General features: G+C 36.1%; 1 protein-coding gene and 1 pseudogene across 1 annotated transcript; both read left to right on the forward strand.

Moving 5' to 3' along the window:
* The first annotated feature begins 4 nt into the window (after positions 1-4).
* LOC144973856 (uncharacterized) lies at positions 5-2769 on the forward strand (annotated as a pseudogene).
* Positions 2770-9489: 6720 nt separating this feature from the next.
* LOC144972395 (uncharacterized) lies at positions 9490-27448 on the forward strand. Its single transcript, XM_078913532.1, has 7 exons — positions 9490-9515; positions 12233-12440; positions 13031-13269; positions 13471-13578; positions 17625-17705; positions 18604-18717; positions 20743-27448. The coding sequence occupies exons 1-7, from the start codon at positions 9494-9496 to the stop codon at positions 20769-20771; spliced, it is 801 nt and encodes a 266-aa protein (XP_078769658.1). The 5' UTR covers positions 9490-9493; the 3' UTR covers positions 20772-27448.
* Positions 27449-27809: the final 361 nt, after the last annotated feature.

Consider the following 27809-nt stretch of genomic DNA (forward strand, 5'->3'; position numbering starts at 1 on the left):
TAGGATGCAAATGCTTTTCCACAAGTAAGACATTGATGTGGCTTTTCCCCAGAATGGATTCTTGAGTGTAATTGCAAGCCTGAACTTCTCGCAATTCAGTTTTGCGTCAACACTCAAGAATCCAGTCTGGAGAAAAGCCATATCAATGTCTTACTTGTGAAAAAGCATTTGCTCAAAGTTCACAGTTGCAAAAGCACTCAAGAATCCATTCTGGAGAAAAGCCATATAAATGTCTTGATTGTGGGAAAGCATTTGCTAGCAATTTACACTTGCATAGACACTCAGTAATCCATTCAGGAAAAAAGCCACATCATTTTCTTGATTGTGGAAATACACCTGATAATCGAAGTGGTGCAGATGGAAGTGAGAGAATGCTTCAAAAAGAAAGGAAATTAGATAATTCTTGTCATAGAAATATTCCTTCATCTTCTGGCATAAAGTCAAACATAAAATCTCAAACTGGAGAAATTCGTCATAGGAGTCTTACTGGTGAAAGTTCATCCTTTTGTAAATCTGAAATCAAAAATCCCATTCAAGTTCATAAAGAAGGAAACACATCTAAAGAGTTACATTTTAAGTCCGGCTTAGAAAATAACCCAAAACTTTTATTTGGGGAAAATGAATGTCCCACTTGTGGAAAGACTTTTACAAATAAGTTTGGTCTGAAGAGGCATTTAATAACTCATACTGGAGAAAAGCCATATAAATGTCTTACTTGTGGCAAAGCATTTGCTGACAGTTCAACCTTGAAGCTACACTCCAGAATACATTCTGGAAAAAGGCCATTTCAATGTCTTACCTTTGGAAAAGCATTTGCTCGCAATTCAGTTTTGCGTCAACACTCAAGAATCCATTCTGGAGAAAAGCCATATCAATGTTGTTGAACTTGTGGAAAAGCATTTGCTAGAAGTTCAGGCTTGCAATTACACTCAAGAATCCATTCTGGGGAAAAGCCACATCAATGTCTTACTTGTGGAAAAGCATTTGCATCCAATTCAGACTTGCATCGGCACTCAAGAATCCATTCTGGAGAAAAGCCATATCAATGTCTTACTTGTGAAAAAGCATTTGCTCAAAGTTCACAGTTGCAAAAACACTCAAGAATCCATTCTAGAGAAAAGCCATATAAATGTCTTGATTGTGGGAAAGCATTTGCTAGCAATTCACACTTGCATAGACACTCAGTAATCCATTCAGGAAAAAAGCCACATCATTTTCTTGATTGTGGAAATACACCTGATAATCGAAGTGGTGCAGATGGAAGTGAGAGAAGCTTCAAAAGAAAGGAAATTAGATAATTCTTGTCATAGAAATATTCCTTCATCTTCTGGCATAAAGTCAAACATAAAATCTCAAACTGGAGAAATTCGTCATAGGAGTCTTACTGGTGAAAGTTCATCCTTTTGTAAATCTGAAATCAAAAATCCCATTCAAGTTCATAAAGAAGGAAACACATCTAAAGAGTTACATTTTAAGTCCGGCTTAGATAATAACCCAAAAAGTTTATTCGGGGAAAATGAATGTCCCACTTGTGGAAAGACGTTTACAAATAAGTTTGGTTTGAGGAGGCATTTAATAACTCATACTGGAGAAAAGCCATATAAATGTCTTACTTGTGGCAAAGCATTTGCTGACAGTTCAACCTTGAAGCTACACTCCAGAATACATTCTGGAAAAAGGCCATTTCAATGTCTTACCTGTGGAAAAGCATTTGCTCGCAATTCAGTTTTGCGTCAACACTCAAGAATCCATTCTGGAGAAAAGCCATATCAATGCCTTACTTGTGAAAAAGCATTTGCTCAAAATTCACAGTTGCAAAAACACTCAAGAATCCATTCAGGAGAAAAGCCATATAAATGTCTTGATTGTGGGAAAGCATTTGCTAGCAATTCACACTTGCATAGACACTCAGTAATCCATTCAGAAAATAAGTCACATCATTGTCTTAATTGTGGAAAAGCTTTTGCGCGAAGTTCAAGCTTGCATAGGCACTCAAGAATCCATTCTGGAGAAAAGCCATCTTAATGTCTTATAAGTGGAAAAACATTTGCTTGTAATCAAAATTTGCATTTTACTTTACTAGAAAATGTCAGGCTTCTAAAATTTTGGCATTTACTTCGACCACTCTGAATTGTCCAGTAATTTGTTTGGCATTTTTTCCTCAATTAATCTGGCACTGGAACATTGAATGTCCAAACATAATAACATGTCAGCTTTATTTTTGTTGTTGTGTGCACTTATCTTGTTTCTGGAATGTGTATTAGCGATGTAAATCGACGAAGGCACAATGAAATTCGAGGGGGGGGGGGGGGGGGGGTTAATGGTTTTGGATGCATAGCTGTAGTAACTTCGATTTGTCATTTTTCTTTGTCTGCTTGAATTTTACTTTGACCTAAAAAAGAAAAACGTTGGATTTATATTCATACGCACCAAAATATTATTTTCGATGGCCAATCAGCTGTCTTTTCAACCTATATTTAAGCCAATAAAATGAGTGAAAATATTCTGCAATTGTTGAATACATTTTTTATTCAGCGGGTTCGAAGCATTATTCAACGATTACATTTTTTACAAAGAAATGATTGTGTTTTCCAATGGGAGGGGTGGAATAATGCTTATTTAATAACCATCTTAGGATATCCCTTTTGTATTCCCAATATCAGTGATGGAGCTTCTAGGTAGTTTCAGACTAGAATTCCCAGTGTCAATGTGGAACTTCTATGTAGTTTCAGACTAGAATTCCCAGTGTCAGTGTGGAATTTCTAGGTAGTTTCAGACTAGAATTCCCAGTGTCAGTGTGGAACTTCTAGGTAGTTTCTGACTAGAATTCCCAGTGTCAGTGTGGAACTTCTAGGTAGTTTCAGACTAGAATTCCCAGTGTCAGTGTGGAACTTCAAGGTAGTTTCAGACTAGAATTTCCAGTGTCAGTGTGGAACTTCAAGGTAGTTTCAGACTAGAATTCCCAGTGTCGGTGTGGAACTTCTAGGTAGTTTCAGACTAGACAAGGTTATATCAAACTGTTATAAGATCTTCTGATTTCTGGTGAGCTAGTCCCCTTTGTCTGACATTTTTCTTTGGTACATGCAATTTTAGCTATATATTTTACGATTCTACCATCTTCCCTTCTAATTCACTCAAATGACTTTAAAGTGTTGCAAGTCTTTAAAAAATAATTCCTTCAAACACCAATATAGAGAAAATCAGGGAGAGTGAAATAGAGATTTACAAATATTGAGGTTTAATTGATGAAAATCACTGTTCAATAATTTACAAGAGCAAATCTTAATTTATATTGTGCACTTCCATGGCTTCACCGTGCTCAATGTGCTTCAAAGGGCTTGATTTTTTTCCCTATCAGAGCATATATGGAACACAGTTCTATTTTAAGCAGTGTAATTGAGCTAATATGCGTGTAATTAGTTAATGCACACTTACACTATCCGACACTGACAATATCAAGGTACTTTTTCATATCTTTGTCGAATGGCTAATGAATGCAAAGTGCCTTATTTATCAGTTTGTGTTAGCAGATCACCGTGTTCAAGAACACACACTGTGTGACACACATCCCTGACCCTCACAATGTTACCATTTTAATCACTTCACAACCTTGAAGTCTCATGCCAGCCATTTATTTATTGATACAGTTCTACCTCACAATTGGAGCTAGTGTAGCACCGACACTTACAAAAAGAGATTTTACTTGTTTTCTTATGACCAAATGAAGTATGTTGTGCCATACCCTGACCTTGCTGGCTGAATAGGATGAGGAATTTTAATCACAATACGTTCACTAGTGATGGGTGCTTTTTCTTCAACTAGGCTCAATGTTGATCTTTTTGTTTTTAGACTTCGAATTAAAAAAAAAAATGTCGAGTAATTTCAATTTCCCAATAATGCAACAGTAAAAGTACAACATGGTACCATTTGAAATCCCAGTCAATTTTCACTTACATGTTGCATTTTAAAACATCATTGATACAATCAAGGTGTCAAAATCACCCTGGCTGTATTTAACATGATGACGAGCTTCTTGAGTTTGAAACCACTTTTTGTTTGTTTTGAGTTGTGGATAGCTCAGACAGTAGAGCCACGCTCTCCCCGGCCAGGCGGAGTTGTTGTGCCTGTAAGGTCGCGGGTACGAGCCCCCATTGCCGGGAAATATAAAATTCGCTTTGTCTTCAGCCACTTTCCTACTCACTTCATTTCTTGTTATCAACAGAAAGGTACTCTTTTTAATCTAAGAGAATGTGAGTAAAGAGCTTGTTCCCTGGGCTCAACTATGCGCCGTTCGGAGCGGGACCCGAACCCAAGACCTTCCGATCCGAAGGCGAGTATGATACCATAAGACCCCATAGCCGCACAAGAATGCGATGAGTGAGAATAGGTCCATGTATTGAAGAGAGTGGACGGGGTGAGTAAAGTTCTTGGATATGTATAGAAGGAACGAAACTGACGTCACTCGGCTCTTGTTATTGTTTTTAGACAGCAATTTTTATGCTTACTTCTCACTATAATATTATTACATCAATCAGACTATAAACGTTCAATGTATCTGTTACACATAGATTGACGTGTTGGTATGCTATATCCGGCTGGCGATGTTCTGTGCATTTTACCAGAACGCAAAACATTAATACGTGTGCAATTATAATTTCAATGCATTAAAAAAAATGTTCCCTGTTATTTTAATCTGCAAAGGTGTCTATGAATATTGTGAAGTAAATTTGTTGTGATTATTATATTATATAAGATTTATAATGCTTATTATGTTTGTTCACCAGGGAAAATTTTCCTTTTTGTGGACAATAAAGATTTATTATTATTATTATTATTATTATTATTATTATTATTATTATTATTATTATTATTATTATTATTATTATTATTATTATTATTATTATTATTATTATTATTTTTTTTTTTTTTTTTTTTTTTTTTTTTTAATTATTATTATTAGAGTGAACATTCAACAAGGAATAGAATATTTTGTTGATACCAAGGAATTCTATGGTTGATACACGACTGAGAAATGACGAAAAAGTGCCCAAACTACCACGTACCTCAACTCTAAGAATGAGAAACATAAAGCAAGAATGCCAATTTGGCTTGGGTGAAGCCAAATTCCAGTTGCTTTTTTTTTTTTCACGGCGACTGGCTTCAAATTTTTCGTTTGGCGTTTCCCCAGTTGGAGCAGGCACGTGTTGTCCATAGAAACTCAGTTAGTAAGCACTGCTTACCCAAGACTTTCAAGTTCACTGTCTATAATATCGCAGAGGAAAGTAAGACGTACGTCTACAAAATGTTCATAAGTTTAATTTTAATGAAAAATTGGGAGTAGTAGTCAAGGAAGAATCTATTAGCAACTACCACTCGTTTCATCCTGGGTGGGGTTCCCGACCTCCCATAGTGGGCAGGGAGGTACTTGCTGTGTCTTCTATCCCCCTGTATATGTTTTCCAATTGCTTTCTGTCTTTGGCTTAGAATGAGATTACTTGGTTTTGTCCTGACCCTGGCCAGAGTCCTTGACTGGGAGGAAAACAATAAAATGTATAGTTATTGTTTTGGGAAATGATATTATTTGTCTTGTAAATCACCTCTCTGTTATACTCGTATTATGGTTTATTTATATATTATATATACACTGTAATGATCTGTAAACTTTTGAGTGTATTCCTATTAGTGGGGACCTGTGCTTGTGTCTGGATGAGACTTTTAGGTGATCTCAAACTAAGTACTTTGCTTTGATATTGTGCTCTTGGAATCTACATCTGTTTCCTGTTTGAACCAATTCCCCTTTGTCTTACCTTTTCTTGTGTGCTATAATTATAATTCTAAAACTTTTTACAATCACATTTTCTTCCTTTGTACTGGCGCTGATATGACGTTGATGTGTTGCAAGCGCCGTAAAACCCTTAAAAACAAACAAACAAAACAAACTTGTTCATCACAACCTAATAAGCTAATAATAGAGACAAGCAGAAAATAAACTGCTTTCCCTCGCCGCTACATGAGACGTATATAAAGCCTCGGCCGTTGTGACATCAGTCATTAGAAGCAAAGAATATAATAGGCCAAGGTCAGCATTTTCAAATTTGTTTGCCCTTGATATTAGCGAGGTAACTCTCGACGTCTTCCAAGAATCCATTAATTAGAGAAGTGAGGGGGTCGAGTTGTCATTAATATATCATTATATGATGAACTTTGTACATTTATGACTCATTCGATCATGAACAATTTTCAATAACTTCAGTATTCTATGATAGTAATTTTCGACTTTACATTGTCGTATTGATATATTTTTCATTACATTCAAAGTTGTGTAAAACTGTCTCTGAATGATACAATACAAGCTATATGAGATGTTGTAATTATAAACTATTGTAAAAGGCATTTAAAGGATGATTCCTATTTTTAGCCTTTAATAAGATAAGACAAAATAGTTGTGTGTGAGTGTGTTTTTGTGTGTGCGTGTGCGTGTGTGTGTGTGTGTGTGTTTGTGCGTGTGTGTGATATTATGTTTGTGAGCGAGTGTATGTTGGGTCGACATTGGAGGGATGGGGGTGTTATTATTTTGTGTTCGAGTGTTTTGTGAAGTTTTAAGTTTATCTCTAATGGTCGATTGTGGACATGGCATACTAAAAGAGTACTATAGTAGGGCTATGATTGTGGACAATAATATGAGAAATAAGATAATGCTTGTCCAGGATAAACAGGCAAAGCACGATTGGGGGTTGGGGCGGGGGGGGGGGGGGGGGGGCTTTAAAAAAAATCTGGTTGATTTTCTTTAAAATGATAATAGTTCGAAAGTTCGAACTGAGTCACTGACGCTGGTAAGTAAAATTTCTGAATTATTTTAGTTCAATAATTTGGCGTCCGAACGTAAACTGTAAAGTCTAATAAAATATTCAGACTTTTGTTTCCTACCCAAAAAACGAAGCCTTGCGGAGGAACTGAGTTTTTTTTTGTAAAGTAAGTATACGAATTCCGTTATCATTTTTATACGGGGGTGGGAGGGGAGGGTTGGTATACATTCCATGGTATAAATGCAATAACAAATGAGAGTGGTGGGGGTGCAAGACAGCAATAGGGGCATTCGGCTTGAATTGTCCAGAGCAAATTTGGCTTTTTATATATTTTTCGATCTGGCAAATTGATTTCCCACGGATCACACTCACTACTTCACTATCTTGTCTATATTCTATATCACCATCGTATAATAACGAGATAATCATCACAACGGTTTTGAGTTTTGGAATCAAAATTACTTTTCCCCATGGGTATGTTACATCAATAATAGGAATCGTCATTATCATCATCGTCGTCGTCATCATCATTATTGCTGTTGTTCTTTTTTATTACTCTTACTATCTAGAATGATGATAATAATGTTAATGATAATTAATATTAAGTTGTGTATGTGTGAGTCAGTGTGTTAACTTAAAATACTGATTCAAGTCAATATAAGGGAGAGTAAAAACGGTTGATATTTATCAGTGTTTCATCAGGTCTTCAACAGACATGCCCCAACCATTGCCATCTTCTCCTAAACTAATGAGACTCTCCAACTCCAGTGACTCCACATGATACTCTCTGTGATCTTCCAACATTCTGATCCATAGAGCAAAACGCACAAGACATTACTTTTAAAACTCATTATAACTATTTATTTTAGTGCTGGAATATAATCTCGTTGTTTTCTATAATAGTTGGGAGGGTTTATTAGTACGGGGTTTGGGAGGGGGGGGGGGGGGGACTTTTTTATTTTATTTTGGGAGCGGGGTTGAAAAAAAACCTTTTTTTCTATAATAGTTGGGAGGGGGGAAGACTTTTTTAAAATGATTTAGTACGGGGTTTGGGAGGGGGGAAACTTTTTTGTTTTATTTTGGGAGCGGGGTTGAAAAAAAACCTTTTTTTTCTATAATAGTTGGGAGGGGGAAAGACTTTTAAAAAAAAATCTAGTACGGGGTTTGGGAGGGGGAAACTTTTTTATTTTATTTTGGGAGCGGGGTTGAAAAAAAAAACTTTTTTTCTATAATAGTTGAGAGGGGGGGGGGGGGGGGGGGAGACTTTTTTTTAGAATTTAGTACGGGGTTTGGGAGGGGGGTGGGGGGGGGGTGACTTTTTTATTTTATTTTGGGAGCGGGGTTGAATAAATAAATAACTAAATAAAAAATGAAGGTTGTAACTAAAAAATGAAGGTTTCGGTCCCAATTTCTATGGGGTTTGGGAGGGGGAAAACTTTTTTTATAATATAAATGTTAGGGGTTTGGGAGGGGGGACTAAAGGGAGATGGATACCATTGAAAGTTGAAGCCGGATATAGTTCGATCGGATACCCACAGTTATCCATCTCCCACAGTCCCAGGTTAACTCCCAATTGGTGTGCGCTTCCTTGAGTCCCAGGTTCACTCCCCACTTGCGCCAATCTCCTATACTGTCAGGTTCATTCTCCTCTGGTACTTAACTCCCATATCCGGCATCAACTTTCAATGGTATCCATCTCCCTTTAGTCCCAGGTTTATTTCCCACTGATATCCTTTTTACATAGTCCCAGGTTCACTTCTAACTGGTGTACACCGCCCTGATTCCCAGGATCACTCCCCACTGGCGCCCACCTCCTGCAGTGTCAGGTTCATTCTCCTCTGGTACCCAACTCCTCTAGTTTGGCTCGGATACCCACAGTTATCCATCTCCCACAGTCCCAGTTTAACTCCCAATTGGTGTGCACTTCCCTGAGTCCCAGGTTCACTCCCCACTGGCGCCCACCTCCAATGTGTCAGGTTCTTTCTCCTCTGGTACCCAACTCCCATATCCGGCTTCAACTTTCAATGGTATCCATCTCCCTTTAGTCCCAGGTTTATTTCCCACTAATTTCCTTTTTACATAGTCCCAGGTTCACTCCCCACTGGTGTACACCGCCCTGATTCCCAGGATCACCCCCCCCCCCCCCCCCCCCCCCCCCCCCCACTGTTGCCTAGTTCCCATAACTTTGCCGGATATTGTCGGGTTTAGGCGGGTTTCAGCGTTTTTCGTAAAAAAGCACTAAATCTTTTTTTACAAAACCCGCCGATAACCTTAGTCTCAGGTTCACTCCCGACTGGTGTACACTTCCCTGAGTCTTGGGTTCACTCCCCACAGTTGTCTTCTGCCCATAACTTTGCTGGATATTGTCGGGTTTCGCCGGGTTTCGGCGGGTTTCGTAAAAAAGCACTAATTCTTTTTTCCGAAACCCGCCAATAACCTTAGTCTCAGGTTCACTCCCGACTGGTGTACACTTCCCTGAGTCTCAGGTTCACTCCCCACAGTTGTCTACTTCCCATAACTTTGCTGGATATTGTCGGGTTTCGGCGGGTTTCGTAAAAAAGACACACCCATCGTGACAACCGAAGAAATATCAAGCTGGTATCGATACAAGGACAAAATTTCCACATCCGGACGCGGGTACCCGCCCAGCACTAATTTCCACATCCGGACGCTTTTCATTCTCAAACATGGCTCCATCCAGGCGTGAGGGTAAGTTTTGCTCCGTATGTCTACATCATTGTATGTTAAAAATTTCGTGACAACCGATAAAATCGTGACGATCGTTAGTATTTTTATCACTGTACTGTACTATTCCAGCGCTCTTTCATTAAGCCTGCATTTTCTCAAGCTGGCAATCAATTCTAATTAGATTATGCAGGCAAACAAAGAGGGTAAGATGACATGATGGCTCGGTGTAAGACGATCATTTTTCTGGGGATATAGATAGAATGCGCTTGGTCAAGGAGTTCACAACATTGCCATCCGGAAGTATAACGGACCAACACACAAACTCTGTGTAACCATGAACTTTTATAGTCTGGTTAATACAGTTTAGTGAGAACAACTCACAAACGCGGATGGCAAAAATAATAACAAAGGCCTGAATGACGTCATCTGCATACTATCTATACGATTTACGTATGTCCATAATGATGACCAACAGTTAAAACATGAAGTGAAAGTTATTTTGTTGATCCGTATAAGGGCACAGCCATTCACATTTTAACCTGTATAATTAATTTTTAAAATCTCACTTTGTTTGACTTAACAGTTGGGGTATCTCTTTGTTTGCTTTGTTTGTAAGTTGGTTATCACAGAAAGTGACTTGGACATACACACGGCATGTCCAATGTGACAACCAACTTGGCTTTACAAATTTCATAGGTACCGTAGGCATGTGTATCTATTCACGACACATGTATATATACATGTAAATACATCTTGCTAACTTATATTTCTGCATTTAAAAGAAAATTCCAGTCATTAAAAACAAAGGTTTTGAATTTGTTTCTAGTGTGGTTGTGATGTTGGTTGTCATATCCATTAGGCAAAGGACATGCATTCTATCTCACGTGATATGTCCTTGTGGACAACCAACACTTTTAACATTTTGTTAATTATTGCTGGTTTGTATGTCATTACTTTTGCCTTGATCACTTTTAATTTTGACAAAACTAAATATCAAACATTTTCTTTAGTTGAGTTGCAATGTTTTGAGTTTTTCTTTGGTATGCAGTGTTGGTTGTCACTTGTTCTGACATTGGACATGTATTCGAGTCGCACAAAGTATGTCTTCACTGACAACCAACATGATATTCACAGTTAAATGATTTTTACATGTAACTATTTATATTTTTAATGGTTTTCAATTTTGACAAAACTGAAATATTAATCATTTTCAGAAGTAGTGTTGTGAGTTTTTCTGGTGTGCAATGTTGGTTGTCACAGGTTTAAACCTTGGACATGCATTTGAGTCGAACATAGTATGTCTTCACTGACAACCAACATGATAGTCACAGTTAAATAATTTTTGCTTGTTTACATGTACTTTTGTTTTTAATGTTTTTTCCATTATGACAAAGCTGAAATATTACACATTTTCTTTAGTTGAGTAGCAATGTTTTGAGTTTTTCTTTGGTGTGCAGTGTTGGTTGTCACTTGTTCAGACCTTGGACATGTATTAGAGCCGCACATAGTATGTCTTCACTGACAACCAACCTGATATTCACAGTTAAATAATTATTGCTTCTTTGTATATAACTATTTTTATTTTTAAATGTTTTCAATTTTGACAAAACTGAAATATTAATCATTCTCTTTTGTTCAGAAGTAATGTTGTGAATTTTTCTTTGGTGTGCAATGTTGGTTGTCACTGGTTTAAACCTTGGACATGCATTTGAGTCGAACATAGTATGTCTTCGCTGACAACCAACATGATAGTCACAGTTAAATAATTTTTGCTTGTTTACATGTACTTGTTTTTGTTTTTAATGTTTTTTCCATTTTGACAAAACTGAAATATTACACATTTTCTTTAGTTGAGTAGCAATGTTTTGAGTTTTTCTTTGGTGTGCAGTGTTGGTTGTCACTTGTTCAGACCTTGGACATGTATGAGAGCCGCATATAGTATGTCTTCACTGACAACCAACATGATATTCACAGTTAAATAATTATTGCTTCTTTGTATGTAACTATTTTTATTTTTAAATGTTTTCAATTTTGACAAAACTGAAATATTAATCATTTTCTTTAGTTCAGAAGTAATGTTGTGAGTTTTTCTTTGGTGTGCAATGTTGGTTGTCACTGGTTTAAACCTTGGACATGCATTTGACTCGAACATAGTATGTCTTCACTGACAACCAACATGATATTCACCGTCAAATAATTATTGCTTGTTTGAATGTAATCATTTTTCTTAAAAATGATTTTCAATTTTGACACTGAAATATTACACATTTTCTTTAGTTGAATTTCAATGTTTTGAGTTTTTCTTTGGTGTGCAGTGTTGGTTGTCACTTGTTCAGACCTTGGACATGCATTTGAGTCGAACATAGTATGTCTTCACTGACAACCAACATGATATTCCCAGTTAAATAATTTTTGCTTGTTTATATGCACTTCTTTTTGTTTTTAATGTTTTTTTTTTCATGTTGGCAAGACTGAATTAGTGCACATTTTCTTCAGATAATAATGTATCTTTGGTGTGCAGTGTTGGTTGTCACAGGTTTAAACCTTGGACATGCATTTGTCTCGTACATAGGAAGACTGACATTCAACTGTGGTTCAAATATGAACTCAAATAAGTGGGGCCGGTTTAGGCTTGATATTCCTGGTTTGTTTATTTTCATCTTATGAATATTGATTGACATTATTAATTTGTTATGTAGCTAAGCTTTTGTATTATTATTGTCTTATTTGATTTCCAGGTCTTCGTATCATATCGAAACCTGTCGAGGTGAAGAAGAAGAAAACAAATGCCCAATCCTGTAAGGAGTACAGAGACAGAAAAAAAAATGACAGTAGTTACATTGAACTAAACAAAATAAAATGCAAGGCCTACAGGAACCGGCCTTTGACAGAAGAAGAGATTGAAGAAAGGCGTTACCGCAATCGGATCAAAAACCGTGAATACAGGTATATAAATAAGCCATATATATATTATAAGTGACAGAGTGGTTAAGGCATTGCACTGTGACCTGAAAGGTTTCGGGTTCGAGCCCAGCTTCAGGCACTTTCATTTTTTTCCTTGAACAAGATTAAGACCTAAATTGATCACTGTGACAACATGGGTGATTCCTATTGACATCAGACATCTTGTTTGATGAATTATCTATATTCCTTTGTGGAATGCCGAGGCAACGATATCTTATGATGTCGTGGCAGAAAGGCATCATTTAAAGACAAATATATGTATATATCACAGGTATCATATGATTAGCCGTAACACGAAGCTCTACATTTTTCTAATTCCTCTCTTAGTGTGTCAGTCAAATCTTTTTAGATTATAAAACCATTGTTCCCAACAATCATAATTTATGTTATAACAGAATTTTACTTCCACTGATTGCTTCACTGATGTTAGTTGTTTCGGTATTCTCTGATCCTCCTCTTCATCTTCGTTTCTTTTCTTTAATTGTTTATCTATGGGATATATTCATTTGTACATGTTTGGATATATGCCCCCTTCCTAACCCATAATCATTTCTAATTAATATCATTTACAGACAGAGAAAAGCCGAAGACAAGCTTAAAGTAGTAAAAGAAAAAGTGCCATCACCCAAGTCGGCTCCTAAGCCCAAGCCTAAAATTAGGAAGGCTATAAATGAGCAGAGGAGTGTTTGGCGGGATCAGAAGAGAGCACAGCGGGGAAATTGGACATCCCAAAAATGGAGGCGGCACAGGGAGAAGTGCAAATCTTATTCACAAAATCAACGGGACATTGCTCGTTCTTTAAGACAAGCAGGTAAGGTTGATCTCTTCTGATTATATTTTACTGTCAAAACACAAGTTACAAACTAGAAGTTACGTGCGACATTCTCCTATCCATTCAAAGTAAACTTTTCTGACACAGTATTTCATTAGAGTTATCTGCAATGAAACGTTTTTGATCTAGACCGTAAGAAAAATATTTGTGTGTAAATTATTTTTCCTTTGAAATTGACAGATGACCAGGCCGTCCAAAAATCCAAACCCATTGTCAGTAATGAGCTGGCAAGTGCTCTGGAACCTAATACTTCCAGCCATGATCAAAGCAATTGTCTGGAACAATCGGGTAAGCCTACTTTATGAGCATAACCAAACTCACTCTCTCTTTATCTGTGCCCCACATAAATATAAACATGTTTAACCCATAGAGGCCCGGTGTTTACTAAAAAAAATTCCCCCGAGGCCCAGTGTAAGGGGCATAACTCTTAACAAAAAAATACCAACACAAAGTTAAAAAATTATTAAACGAGAACCAAATGACATAAAATTATAATTTTAATTCCTTTTTATAGCCAGATAAATTTGCTTTCGAATGATATATAACATGACATGTTTTGATTTCAATAAATTGGGAAAAAAGTATTAAAAAAAAAAACTCGTTCCCCGCACCCCCATTCCCGTCATTTTCGTCAATCTCGGACTCCGATTCAGTGTCCGAATCACCTTGATCAGGTGCTAACGCCTTGTCTTGTCCATCCCCACCATCGTTTACATCTTCTCTTTCTAGTTCGATATCGCTTTCATTTCCAAAATCCTCTTCATCGTCCACACCACTCTCCAAAACATCATTTCTAGCGCCACGCAACGTACGGGAATGCTATTTTTCTGAATTCGATTACTCACTTGTTATCAACGATATAAACGTGCGGTAAAAACGAAACGGAAATAGAACGATCGCATTACGTTTACGATGTTTCCGGTTTAGAATAAAACGAAGTGATTCGTTGCAATAACAAAGTAAACATGATCCGTTTTTTCTCGGGGGCCGCGGGCGATGACGGGCGATGCGGGCCTCAACAGTCGCGGGCGACTCCAGGGGAAGCGGGCCTCTATGGGTTAAGATGGTGGTCATTTGGAATTCTTATACAAACCAAACCATTATCGTATTCATTTTGTCGAATATCTCCGGGTCCATGCGACATTTCTGGGTGGGGATCCTGACCTCCCATAGTGGGCAGGGAGGTACATGCTGTGTCCTCTATCCCCCCATACCCGTTTTCCAATTGTTTCCTGTCGTCTTGGAGTGAGATTACTTAGTTTTGTCCTGGCCCTGGCCGGAGTTCCTTGGCTGGGAGGGAAAGAGTCGAATGTATAGTTATAGTTTTGGAAGATGATATTTATTTCCTTGTAAATCATCTCTCTGTTATGCATTGAATTATGTTTAGTTTACATTTTTATTATATGATTTGTAAACATTTGAGTGTATTCCTCTTAGATGAGGCCTGCGCTTGTGTCTGGTTGAGACCGTTAGGTGATTTCAAACTAAGTACTTTGACGGTATGCTCTTGGAATCTACATCTGTTCCCTATTTGAACCAATTCCCCTTTGTCTTTTGTGCTTTAATTGTAATTCTAGAACTTTTTACTATCCCATTTTCTTCCTTTTTACTGGCGCTGATATGACCTTAATGTGTTGCAAGCACTACTCGATACTACTCTTGCACAAAATACCATGGCAGCTGAGGATGATCAAAACAATGGTCGTATTAGGAAAGTTTAAACTTTGACTAATCTGTCAAGGTTTGTACTATAGACTTTAAAATACTTCTATATGATGACAAATTGAATAAATAAACACCTGACAAAAGATCAACGGTGAAAATACAAATCGGAAGAAGACTTGGTATGTAGTAGCTTATGGAAGGTCTCCCCCGTTGTTTTCCAAATTTGTTTGAGGGAAGCAAATGTCTGGTTTGCCGTACTGATTCTGGTTTTGGGTCTGCTACTGTCTAGTGCAAAAACTGATTCATCAATGAATATTAAACGGAATGATTTAAATAATGATTTAATATGTCTATCAATTTTATTTTATTACAATAAAGTATATTTATTGCAGTAATCAATTTTTCCTCCTCCATACTGACTACAATTAACCTCAATCCGCTTTCCCCAATATGCCAGCAATTTTTTCAAGATGATCGCACCGTGCATGGCACGAGTCTTCTATCGCTGACTGAGTGACGATGGTGCTGAGTTTTGACTCCATTGTTTTTTGACTCAATGGTAGATATTGAGAAAGGATAATAAAATGTTCAAACTACCACAAACTACAAACCTCGATTATTTGATAAAAGAAAATATTCTGCCTCATTCTATTGGTTGCATGTCGCTCTTCTCATCTTCTTAACTGGATAATTATCGTTTTAAATCAAAATTTTCAAGGACAAGTTAAAGTAATGGGTACGTTACACCAGTTGAAGGAATGCTGGGAAAATGTGTATCTATTCTATGCAACAAAAGAAATGCATATGATTCACCAAGATTATTCCCGAACATGACTAGGACTAGGGAGTTTAGCATAAAAATTCTATATGTAATTCTTGTACTTGAAACCAATGATTTGTTAAATGAAAGGGCTAGCAACACTAATAACAAATCAGTTTGAATTTGGTTTCTATCTTGATTAGAAATGTAGTTATGAAAGTTCAAAGTCTGAAATTTCAGACTGATTTTTACTCCCCAAAATTACCATTGGAAAGTTGTGATCGAAATCGCATGATGTTTATTTTAAAAAATGGCTACAACAGTTAATATGATGGAGTTCTTATTGACAGATTGTATACCAAAATGTTTGTCTTATCGAAGACAATGCATTTACATTAATAAAGAGGAAGGTAATGTTTTTTTAAAAATCACATTATTACATAATATGACGAAAGTGTTACATGATTAAAATTTGTATTATATATATAACTTTTGGATTTATCTCCAATATCTCACTGAATCAAGTGCAAATAAATAATTAGAATAAAGAAGGGGTTGAGACAATTTAAATGAAAAGATAGACATGTTGCATAATGGACATAATGAGTTTATTTTTACACCTGGCAATAAATAAAATGGCAAAATGAAAAAGTTCAAATAAATTTTAAAAGATTTACACAAGGCAGTTTGTATGTCAATTTTAATTGTAAAGAAAGTTTATTGCTATTACTATTACATCATTTGGACCGACAATTAATATAATTTTATCTCTTTCCCCCCCCCCCCCTTCCCCCTCCCCCCCCCCCCCTCTCTCTCTCTCTCTCTCTCCTCTCTCTCTCTCTCTCTCTCTCTCTCTCCCTCTCTCTCTCTCTCTCTCTCTCTCTCTCTCTCTCTCTCTCTCTCTCTCTCTCTCTCTCTCTCTCTCTCTCACAATGTGTGGGGTTTCAAGATTTATAGAGCTAATAGAACGTCTTACCATAATTACTGGGTGGGGATCCTGACCTCCCATAGCGGGCAGGGAGGTACATACTGTGTTTTCTATCCCCTTATATCTGTTATCCAACATGCTTTTTGTCTTTGTCTTGGAATGAGATTACTTGTTTTTTTCATGGCCCTCGTCAGAGTCCTGGCTGGGAGGATACAGTCGATTGCATAGTTATTGTTTTGGGAGATGATATTTTTTTCCTTGTAAATGTTACATATGTATTATTATATGTTATTTTTAATGTAGGCATTTGAGTATATTCCTCTTTGTTGGATTTTGTACTTGTGTCCGGATGAGACTTATAGGTGATCTCAAACTAAGTACATTGGTGGTATGCTCTTGGAATCTACGTCTGATCCCTATTTGAACCAATTCTCTTTTGTCTGCCTTATTCTTGGATGCTTTAATTGTAATTCTAGACCTTTTTACTATCCCATTTTCTTCCTTTTTACTGGCGCTGATATGACCTTAATGTGTTGCAAGCACTGTCAAACCCTTAAAAACAAGCAAAAACAAAACATTACCATAATTAAGTTCTAGCATTAGGCTTGAGAATGGTTTGATCATTGAGGCAAAAGTTTATCATCATTCCTGTATGTAGTGGATAAGTAAGGTTGTTGTTATAAATTGTATCTTTGAAATGATATTTACATCTCGTGTTTTTATGATAGGATTAATGTATAACATATAATATCCTTTGCTTAGGAAGAATAAACCCATAACTGAAAAACCCGAGCTGGAAGGTCAAAAATGTGTTCAATATGTGGTGAAACAGTGGGAATATGTTATTTAGATTTATATATGTTTTATTATTAAGTTATTTAATTGTTTCTTTATTTATTCATCCACCTCTAATTGCCTGGATAGCATTGATGATTTTTTTACTGGCTGTCACAATAATTTTTATTTGATAATTTCCAACAGAGGCACCAGATTTGAATAAAGACAGTGAGAGCCAGCAGCAATCTAGTTTGAGGACTCAAGTATGGGACCGTCTTCAAAGAAGTGAGTCTGTATAATATTAACTTGCAGACTGGCGAAATTTATAATAATAATAATAATAATAATAATAATAATAATAATAATAATAATAATAATAATATATTATATATATAATTATTATTATTATTATTATTATTATTATTATTATATTATTATTAACACTGTTATTGTTGTTTTTATTATTATTATCAATATTGACATTTGTAATGATGATGATGATGATAATAATAATAACAATAATAATAATAATAATAATAATAATAATAATAATAATAAAAGACACATGTTGAGCGCTTTCCATGAACCAAACATCTCGAAGGGCTTTACAGACAATGAATTACGTAATGAGCATAGGTAGTCAAAATTAAACATTGAAACAAAACACACATTGCGAAAATAAATCTATAACAAACAATACAGTCTGCATGGTGTAAAATAAGGTTTGAAAAAGTGGGTTTTCAATGCAGATTTCATGTTTGAGATATTCTCGACTCCTCTAATGGGTTGCAGTCGGGTATTCTAGAGTTTAGGTCCATGATATTGAAAAGAGCCATCACCAAAAAATTAAATTGCTTTTTGATATAGATACTTGAGTTTTATGGTTTATGGTTTATTAGGTCAGAAGGATAAAGAGGGACTAAATTATTAAGGCATTTGAAGATAATAAAGCAATTTTATAATTTATTCTATAGCGGACAGGAAGCCACTGCAAATTTTCCAAAAGTGAGGTGATGATAATAATAATAGTAATTATAATAATAGTGATAATAATAACAATAATAATAATAATAATAATAATAATAATAATAATAATAATAATAGTAATGATAATTATAATAATAATAATAATAATAATGATAATTATAATAATAAAATTGATTTCTTAATGTATTTGTTCCAGCTGGCTTTGCAAGTCTGGCTACAGAATCGACTGTGAGTCAAATTATAGAGATGTTGATGAATGACACACTGGAATCGGAGGAACAGCTTGCTGCTCTTTTTGATATCAAACCTGGTAAGAATGTCAAGCAATCATGTTTTCTCAATAGTATATAATTCATTATTTCGTAGATAACATTGTGACTGCAAGTGAGAAAAATACTCTCAGCCTAAGTGAGGAGGAAACGGAAACCCTGGTCATTACCCTAAAGAAAAATATTCCAGCTTGTTGCATAAGAACAAATAATAGAATTCTGAAGCAAGTACACATCACCATATTATGTAAGGGTCATTGGCTCGTATCCTGTTTAGACAAACGTGACACTTAATTTCACCTCATCGATGGAAATGATATTGAAATGGCTCAATTTTTATTCCAATTTATTTAGCCGATCAGGTGGTTGGTGGCAAATTAATTGAATATTTGACTCCAAAGTCGTTTGACTACACTTATAAAGAATATAATATCAAGGCATAAGGTGGTTTCTTTTTCTACAACCTTATCAAATTACCCAGACACTCAAATTGTCAACAAAAAAAAATAATTCCAATCAAAATAATAATAATGATAATAATAATAATAATAATGATAATAATAATAATAATAATAATAATAATAATAATAATAATAATAATAATAATAATAATAATAATAATAATAATAATAATAATAGTAGTAGTAGTAGTAGTAGTAATAGTAGTAGTAGTTGTAGCAGTAAAAGACAAAGAGACATGGATCGCTGGATGACATATTGTGTCACTGTTAAATTCAAATTACCTTGTCGAAAAATGTTATCTCCCTGATTTTTATTTCAAAACTTACTCTCAGCTAATGTGTTTCGCTAGTAGTTGTATATCACATCATAACTTCATTTGTTACATCAGCATCATGATAGTTACCACTCTTACCACCCCTACCATAATATCACCAATTACTACAACCAGCATCCCAGCATTGTCATAACCACCACCACAGCTTCACCGTCTTCACTACCAGAGAATCATCGCTGCCATATCTATAACCACTCCTACCAACACTAGCATCAACACTACCACCATGGTTGGGTCTTTTGGTCATTTCTTTGGGGTGCAATAGCCCGAGATATTTATGAGCGAAAAACTCGCTTAGGTTGAAATCTCAATAAACCAGATAATTCTGAAATCACTAGAGATTGTCACAAGTAAGTTTTTGAATGATGAAGACCAGAGTTTATTTTGATTTGTGTTAGCTGTTATATATTTTTTATGATGGACTCCCTCAATTTTTACAGCTTTTTTTTCCATACATGCAGACAAAATACACTAATTTGCTAAAATAAAGAAACAACTTTTTAGTGTAGTAGAGTAGGCTATTTATTCTGGGAATGTTAATAGGCCTGCTTTATTATTATCGCACTGGAATGTTAGCTTTTTATATTATGAAATACCAATGTATTGGTACTTAGCACTCAAAAGGCAAGCCACGGATCGCAAAGTTTAAAAAAAAAAAGAGTTAAAATAGCATCTCTTACTCTTTCAGGCAAAATGATGTCTCTGAACTTTCACCCACGAGTCAAATACAGTCAAACCCGTCCATAACAACCACTCAAAATCAACGGCTGAAGTGGTCGTTGTGGACAGGTGGTCGTTATTTACAGGTGTAATGATGGGAAGGGATGGGGAGCATGTACACTATCTTAGCCTCGTCTTATTAATAGCATTGGAACCTATCAACAGTCATTTATTATTGTGTATTATTATTATTATTATTATTATTATTATTATTATTATTATTATTATTATTATTATTATTATTATTATTATTACTACTATAAAATCATAACTCCCTTTATTTATCCCAAAGGGTAGATTTGTCTTTAGGTTTTATTCCAAGGGAAGACTGGAATAACCCAGGCATCAGCCAAGGTGCAGCGCAGCAAAGTGAGCTAAGATATTATTATTATTATTATTGTTATTATTATTAATTAGTCGAAAGATACAAATGCATATATGCTTTTATGTTTTTCTTTACTAGTAATTGTAATAGGTTATTATTGTTTGCTTTATGATTATGTGTAAAAGGATATGATATATAATTTTTTAAACGATCTTTATTTTCCAGAGTCCGAGGATGTAGATGTTGAAGACTGACAATCCTTTGGATGCGAGACTCCATGTGGACTTTCATGTTGAAATTGATATTGATCAATTGACTGTCAATTGTGTTGAATTGCCTGAAATATCTGAGAATGACACCACGGGTGATTGTGATACATGTTTTGATAAACCTTCCACATCCCAGAATACACTTGATAATGGAAGTTGTGCAGATGGAAGAGAGAAAATGCTTCAAAAAGAAAAAGCATTTACCGATATGTCAGCCTTGCATAGACACTCAAGACTCCATTCTGGAGAAAAGCCATGTAAATGTCTTACTTGTGGAAAAGCATTTGCTTACAATTCACGCTTGCAATCACACTCAAGAATCCATTCTGGAGAAAAACCACATAAATGTCTTACTTGTGGAAAAGCATTTGCACCAAGTTCAACCTTGCATCGCCACTCACAAATCCATACTGGAGAAAAACCATATCAATGTCTTACTTGTGGAAGATCATTTGCATCCAGTTCATACTTGCATCAACACTCAAGAATCCATACTGGAGAAAAACCATATCAATGTCTTACTTGTGGAAGATCATTTGCATCCAGTTCATACTTGCATCAACACTCAAGAATCCATACTGGAGAAAAACCATATCAATGTCTTACTTGTGGAAAATCATTTGCTTGCAGTTCAAACTTGCATCAACACTCAAGAATCCATTCTGGAAAAAATCCGTGTTAATGTCTTATTTGTGGAAAAGCATTTGCATTTACTAGAAGTTCACACTTGCATATACATTCAATAATCTATTCAGGAGAAAAACTGTATCAATGTCTAACTTGTGGGAATACATTTTCTCATAGTCATAGCTCGCTTGTGCATAAACATTCAAAAATCCATTCTGGAGAAAAGCCACATCAATATCTTACTTATGGTATAGCAATAGCCTGCAGTTCAGCCTTGTTTGAACACTGAAGAATACATTCTGGAGAAAAGCCATCTCAATGTCTTTACTTCCTGACTTAAGGCCTTTTGCTTCCAAATCATCTGATCGGGATGCCTCAGCTGCCTCTCTAATCATCTGTGTCAATTCTTTCTACAGTTCACGGTCTTTTGCTGTGGGTGCTAATTTCATAAGATCTTTCTTAATTTTAATTCTTCCTTATTTTGGAGGCGTTTTAGGTCTGTCTTACACGTGGATAAGCATTTACTCACAGTAAATACTTGCGTAAGCACTCAAATACCCTTTCTTGAAATAAGTCGTGCAATCTGCCAAAATTACATTGAAAGCTGTAAAAGTTTGTTGACTCAAAGTGAGGCTTACTTTATCTAATTCAAAGGGAAATACAGTGAAACCTCCCGATAACGACATGCCACGGGACCGAAATTTTATGTCGTTATCGGGAGGTGTCGTTATTTAGAGGTTTCCAAGATGGCGGACAAAGTGGGCGTGGTAAGGCCCGCGGGACCAGTTTTTATTAACCCATTTTCCCTCTGCAGTTTATCCGGGCTGGGGACCGGCATATGAACAGCTGTTTGAATTCAACGGAACACATGGCCGCATTAAAAATGTTTGTTTTGTTTGTTTGTTGTTGTTTTTTATTTTTGTTTATCTCAATCCTTGTTATGAACATCAAGACTTGTTTGGCTTGAAATAATCCTCTATCACTGTTTGATGTTTGGCGCTGGAAATGATAGCAGACTCAGACACTTTGTCCTCCATTGGGATGAGCATGTCGAATAATTGCGCACTGCTGTCATGTTGCATGGCAAAAGTTCTGAGAGTTGTTAACGCCATAACCGCTTCACTGGCCGTCACAACAGGGAGTGGAGCATCGCCGTCAAGATCATCATCGTCTTGATTTTCTGTTGTTGGTGTCTTTGACTCAAGAATATCTGTGACAATGGAATCAACCGACACTTCAAAAGTGGATGCCAAGTCCTTGTCAATGTTGACGTATTCTTCGGGGGTAACCTCGACGTCATCTATGCGCTCAAACATGGCAGACAACTCATCAGCCACCGGGTCTGGAATTGGAACATCGGTACTGTCCTTGTAGGAACCAGCGTGTTTGAAACAGTTGGCCACAGTTTGATGGGGTAACCATGTGCCAAGCCCACGACATGTGGTACAAGGAATCCAGGACGGAAATCTTGAATGTTGAGACAGGGCTGGCTTCAATATGATCCAGATAACGGCGTACGATTCTGCTCCGATAACGGTGTTTAAACGCATTAATGATGCCCTGGTCACATGGCTGGGTGTGGCTTGTGGTGTTGGGGGGCAGGAACTCTAGCCGGATGGCCTTCAGGTCTTGTATCTTGGGGTGTGCAGGGCAGTTGTCTATCACCAAAACAATGGACCGTCCTTGCAGCAGGTACTTTCTGTCAAGCTTTCGAACCCACTGTTCAAAGATTGATGCTGTCATCCAGGCTTTCTTGTTGGCAGTATACTCCACAGGCAGCGACTTCACGTTCTTAAAACAGCGCGGATTCGCCGACTTCCCAGTGACAAACAGCGGTAGCTTCTCTGTTCCTGTTGCATTGGCTGCGACGAGGATTGTCATGCGGTCTTTTGACTGCTTCCCACCATGACATGCTTCACCTCAGAAGGTATGAGGCTTGTTTGGGAGGCATCTGTAAAACAGCCCCGTCTCATCCGCATTGAATATATCTTCGGGTGCATATTCATCCAAGATCTTCGACAGGGTTGACTGAGTCCAATTGGCCACAACATCTGTGTCGACTGAAGCCGACTCTCCACTGGCTACTCTAAACACAATGCCGTGTCGTTGTTTAAACTTCTGTAACCACCCATTGCTTGCTTGGAAATTTGGGACGTCAAGCTTGGTGGCAAACAGCTTTGCCTGTTCGCATATTATTGGTCCTGATGTCGGCGCATTGGTGGCTCGTGTCATCTTAAACCAGGTCAGAACAGCTTCGTCAATTGATGCATTTGTTGCCGTGCGTGGTTTCTTCATCTGTGGTTCTGTGGTAGTGGTATTCATTATCTTTTCTCTGTTTTTTATTATCGTAGAGAGACTGTTGTGAGGTATTCCATACTTGGCCGCGATGTCTTTCTTTTTCGTTGTATTATTGTCGACAGCTTCCAAGATCTTGATCTTTTCATCAATGGTGAGTATTTTCCTTTTCTTGGCTGGAGTGGTAGTCGTAGAAGACATCTTAGCAGTCAGTGGTCGAAGATCAGCGATAGCAATAATGCCATGCAGTCGTTAACGCCCGCACTTAAGTATCCGGCAACGGCCATAATCATTGGTCGGTTAACTTGCTCTCTCATTGGTTGGCGAAACTCGTATTCTCACTGGACCTAATGGTGGTAAAAGCTTCGTTCTCATTGGTTTCAAATGCTGCGTTCTCATTGGTTCAAGCAGGAATCGTTTTTATAAACATTGAGTACCCATACTCGGTATTTTTTAGTATCAGATATCTACGAAAACTGCCGAAAATGATGTCGTTATTTGGAGGTTTTATCAAAAAGTGCGTCGTTATTTGGAGGTTTTTTTTACTGATCTTAAATAGAAAAAAAATCGGGACCTGGGGTCAATGTCGTTATCAGGAGGTTGTCGTTAACGGGAGGTTTCACTGTAATCTACATGTACTGAGTATCCTAGGATAAAGACTCACTTCATTTTCATTATGGGTTCATTTTCGTGTTACTTATCACTGGTTTCTTTGTAATTGTTCCATTCACGGAGGACTTGCTTTCAATAACTTTATTTTGCTACAAAGCCATTCAAAAACATTTTTGTTTTGTTTGTTTTTGTTTTTAAGGGTTTTACGGCGCTTGCAACACATTTAGGTTATATCAGCGCCAGTAATACTAAACACACATCGCAGTCTGAATTTGAATGTTGTTGTTCTGGGTGGGGTTCCTGACCTCCCATAGTGGGCAGGGGGGTACATATTGCATCTTCTATCCCCTTATATCTGTTTTCCAACATGCTTTCTGTCTTTGTCTTGGAATGAGATTACTTGGTTTTATCCTGGCCCTCGCCGGAGTCCTAGCTGGGAGGGAAACAGTCAAATGCATAGTTGTTTTGGGAGATGATATTTGTAAATCATCTCTCTGTTATGTATTATTATATTTTTTATTTCGAATGTATAATGTAGGCATTTGAGTGTGTTCCTCTTTGTTGGATTTTGTGCTTGTGTCCGGATGAGACTTATAGGTGATCTCAAACTAAGTACATTGGTGGTATGCTCTTGGAATCTACATTTGATCCCTATTTGTTCCCAGTTCCCCTATGTCTTACTTTTTCTTGGGTGCTTTAATTGTAATTCTAGAACTTCTTACTTTCCCATTTTCTTCCTTTTTACTGGCGCTGATATAACCTAAACGTGTTGCAAGCGCTGTAAAACCTTAAAAACAAAAACATAACAAAACGCATCAAACCAATGATTAATAGTCGTGTAGAGAGAGAGAGAGAGAGAGAGAGAGAGAGAGAGAGAGAGAAAGAGGGTCATCATTATGATGGGACCCTACCAAAACCACTCACATTTACCTCATTTCACATTCTTCCTGATTCCAATTATTTTAGTAAAATACCCAACATGGAAATCTAAACAAATAGATCCAGTCCTGAATTGTTCGAGATTTCCATTCTGTACTAATTTGATTTTCTATTGATAAGAGGAATTTCCTGTTAATCAATTAGAAAAATTCCCTGTCTAACTCCCAACATAATCAAACAATTGAGACAAAAAGAGACACATGTTTTAAACAACAAAAATTTGTCTATTTTACCATGGTCACTATTTCAACAATACTTAAATAACACTTATAACTGTTGAAATTACCTGAAATTTATCAAAATAAAAATTTATATTTGTAGAAAACTTATGTAAAAATTACAGCAATGTGGCTTAATTAGAAAAGACACTATACTGCCAAACAGGGGACAGTTTTTCTAAACCACCCGATATTATTATATATAGTCTTCAGGCTTCCCTTTTTTCATCTTCCTGCTAATTGTCCATCTAATGCTTTATTTCCGACATATTCCCTCTTTAGTCTTTTAACGTGCCCAAACCATCTCAATATATCTTCACTCATCTTTATCGACACATTCTTCACTTCAGTCAACCTTAGAGTCAGTTCATTTCTCTTTATCTTTTCTTGTCGAGCCAAGTGACATCTTAACTTCTTCATTTCTGCCACATCAATTTTTTTCTTGCATCTTTGTCATAACTGCTGTCTCTAATCCATACAACATAGTGGTCTTACAACAGATGTTTCTTCATTCTTCATACAGTATTGCTGTATTTCTTCATGACATTGTGATGTGAAAATTGGAATTTTAAAACGTGAATGTCTTATGATGTTACTTTTGTGATAAATTAAACTAAATAAACAAACAAAATTCCTTCACTTCATTGCAAGTGGAAATTGTCTTTAGGATGTATCTCAAAAGAAAATATTCCAAGATGACCTTGGCTTTAGCCGCATGCAATGTCGCAAAGTGAGCAAAAGGGGATAAATCTTGCTCAAGGAAAAAATAGCTTCCAGCCTTGTGGAAGTGTAATAGTCTATCCATCCAGCCAGTTTGGAAAATTCTTGAATAACTAAGATTTATAATGACGTGAAGAGACAGCTGATAAAGTTACACCGTTTTATTTATTGGAAGACAACAGTGTTAATCAACAAGTCAATTCTTTAAAGTCAGATTAATAGTAATAAGATAAAATATGTATATAAACAAGAAAATAAAAGATGAAAAAGAACAGTAACGAGCTATAATAATAATTATGATAATAATAATAATAATAATAATAATATTAATAATAATAATAATAATAATAATAATAATAATAACAATATTAATAATAATTATGACAATATTAATAATAATAATTATGACAATAATAATAATAATAATATGATAACGGTGATGATGTATAATTTAGTAAATAAATAATACAAATTATAATTTTTTTTTTCATCACAGCCTTTATAAGTAAGTGTGTAGTCATGACAGAATCAAAGATGGAAAGACGATTTAGAAATGTAATATCAATAACTAATATAAAAAATATATATAATTCATTTTAAAAATACAATAAATCAGTACGTAACGTGTCTTGGGTATACAAATGTTTTGTCCCGATGAATTTATTTAGTCCTGAACACCAGCATTAAAATGCAAGTTTATTTAGTATTAAAATGGTTTATGGATTTGTCATACTCAGTAAGCTCTGTATGACCTTGTGGAATTCAATTTCCATTTCATATGTGTATATATATATATATGCTTTTTGTTTTTAAGGGTTTTACTGCGCTTGTGACACATTTAGGTCCAAAAAAAAAATAATAAAATTATATATGCCAGGGCAGTGTTTCCAGAGTGTAATTACCCATTCACTACTCACACTCAACCCCGTTAAATTTTATCACAAAGCAAGACCTTACCATGCATCCATCGACCTGACCAAAATAAGCAGCATTACATAAATAAATAGTGAAACAAAACCACTGTTTAAAAAAGAGATTCATTGTGGCTATCAGGATTTCAGAAGAATGGGAAATGGTGATCCCGGGGTGGGATTGGTAGAATAATTGCTTCACAAGCAAAGGGACAGATCAATCTTACATTACATCACATGTGCAAATGAGATTTTATCTGACAATTATCCGTAAGTTGATGGGGTTATTATTTTGTTTGTTTGTTTTTTAGTTTTACGGTGCTTGCAGCACCTTTAGATCGTTTCAGTATCAGTAAAAAATTGTTAAAGAATTAGATATGTATTTGTTTTTATGTTTTTAAGGGTTTTACGGCGCTTGCAACACATTAAGGTTACATCAGCGCCAGTAAAAAGGAAGAAATTGGGATAGTAAAAAGTTCTAGAATTATAACTATAGCACCCAAGAGAAAGTAAGACAAAGGGGAACTGGGAACAAATAGGGATCAGATGTAGATTCCAAGAGCATACCACCAATGTACTTAGTTTGACCACCTATAAGTCTCATCCGGACACAAGCATAAAATCCAACAAAGAGGAATACACTCAAATGCTTACATTCAAAATAACAAATATATGTAATAGTGCATAACAGAGAGATGATT

The sequence above is a fragment of the Berghia stephanieae genome, chromosome 5 (assembly GCF_034508935.2).
Source record: "Berghia stephanieae isolate SIO BIC M18660-M18661 chromosome 5, UCSD_Bste_1.3, whole genome shotgun sequence".
NCBI classification, from domain to species: Eukaryota; Metazoa; Mollusca; class Gastropoda; order Nudibranchia; family Aeolidiidae; genus Berghia; species Berghia stephanieae.

Excerpts from the sequence above, each read along its gene's own strand:
- LOC144972395 (XM_078913532.1), top strand. The coding sequence starts at position 9,494 with ATGGCTCCATCCAGGCGTGAGG. Across the intron at positions 13,270-13,470 it reads TCGTTCTTTAAGACAAGCAG|ATGACCAGGCCGTCCAAAAA; the intron begins GTAAGGTTGATC and ends TGAAATTGACAG. Across the intron at positions 13,579-17,624 it reads CAATTGTCTGGAACAATCGG|AGGCACCAGATTTGAATAAA; the intron begins GTAAGCCTACTT and ends AATTTCCAACAG.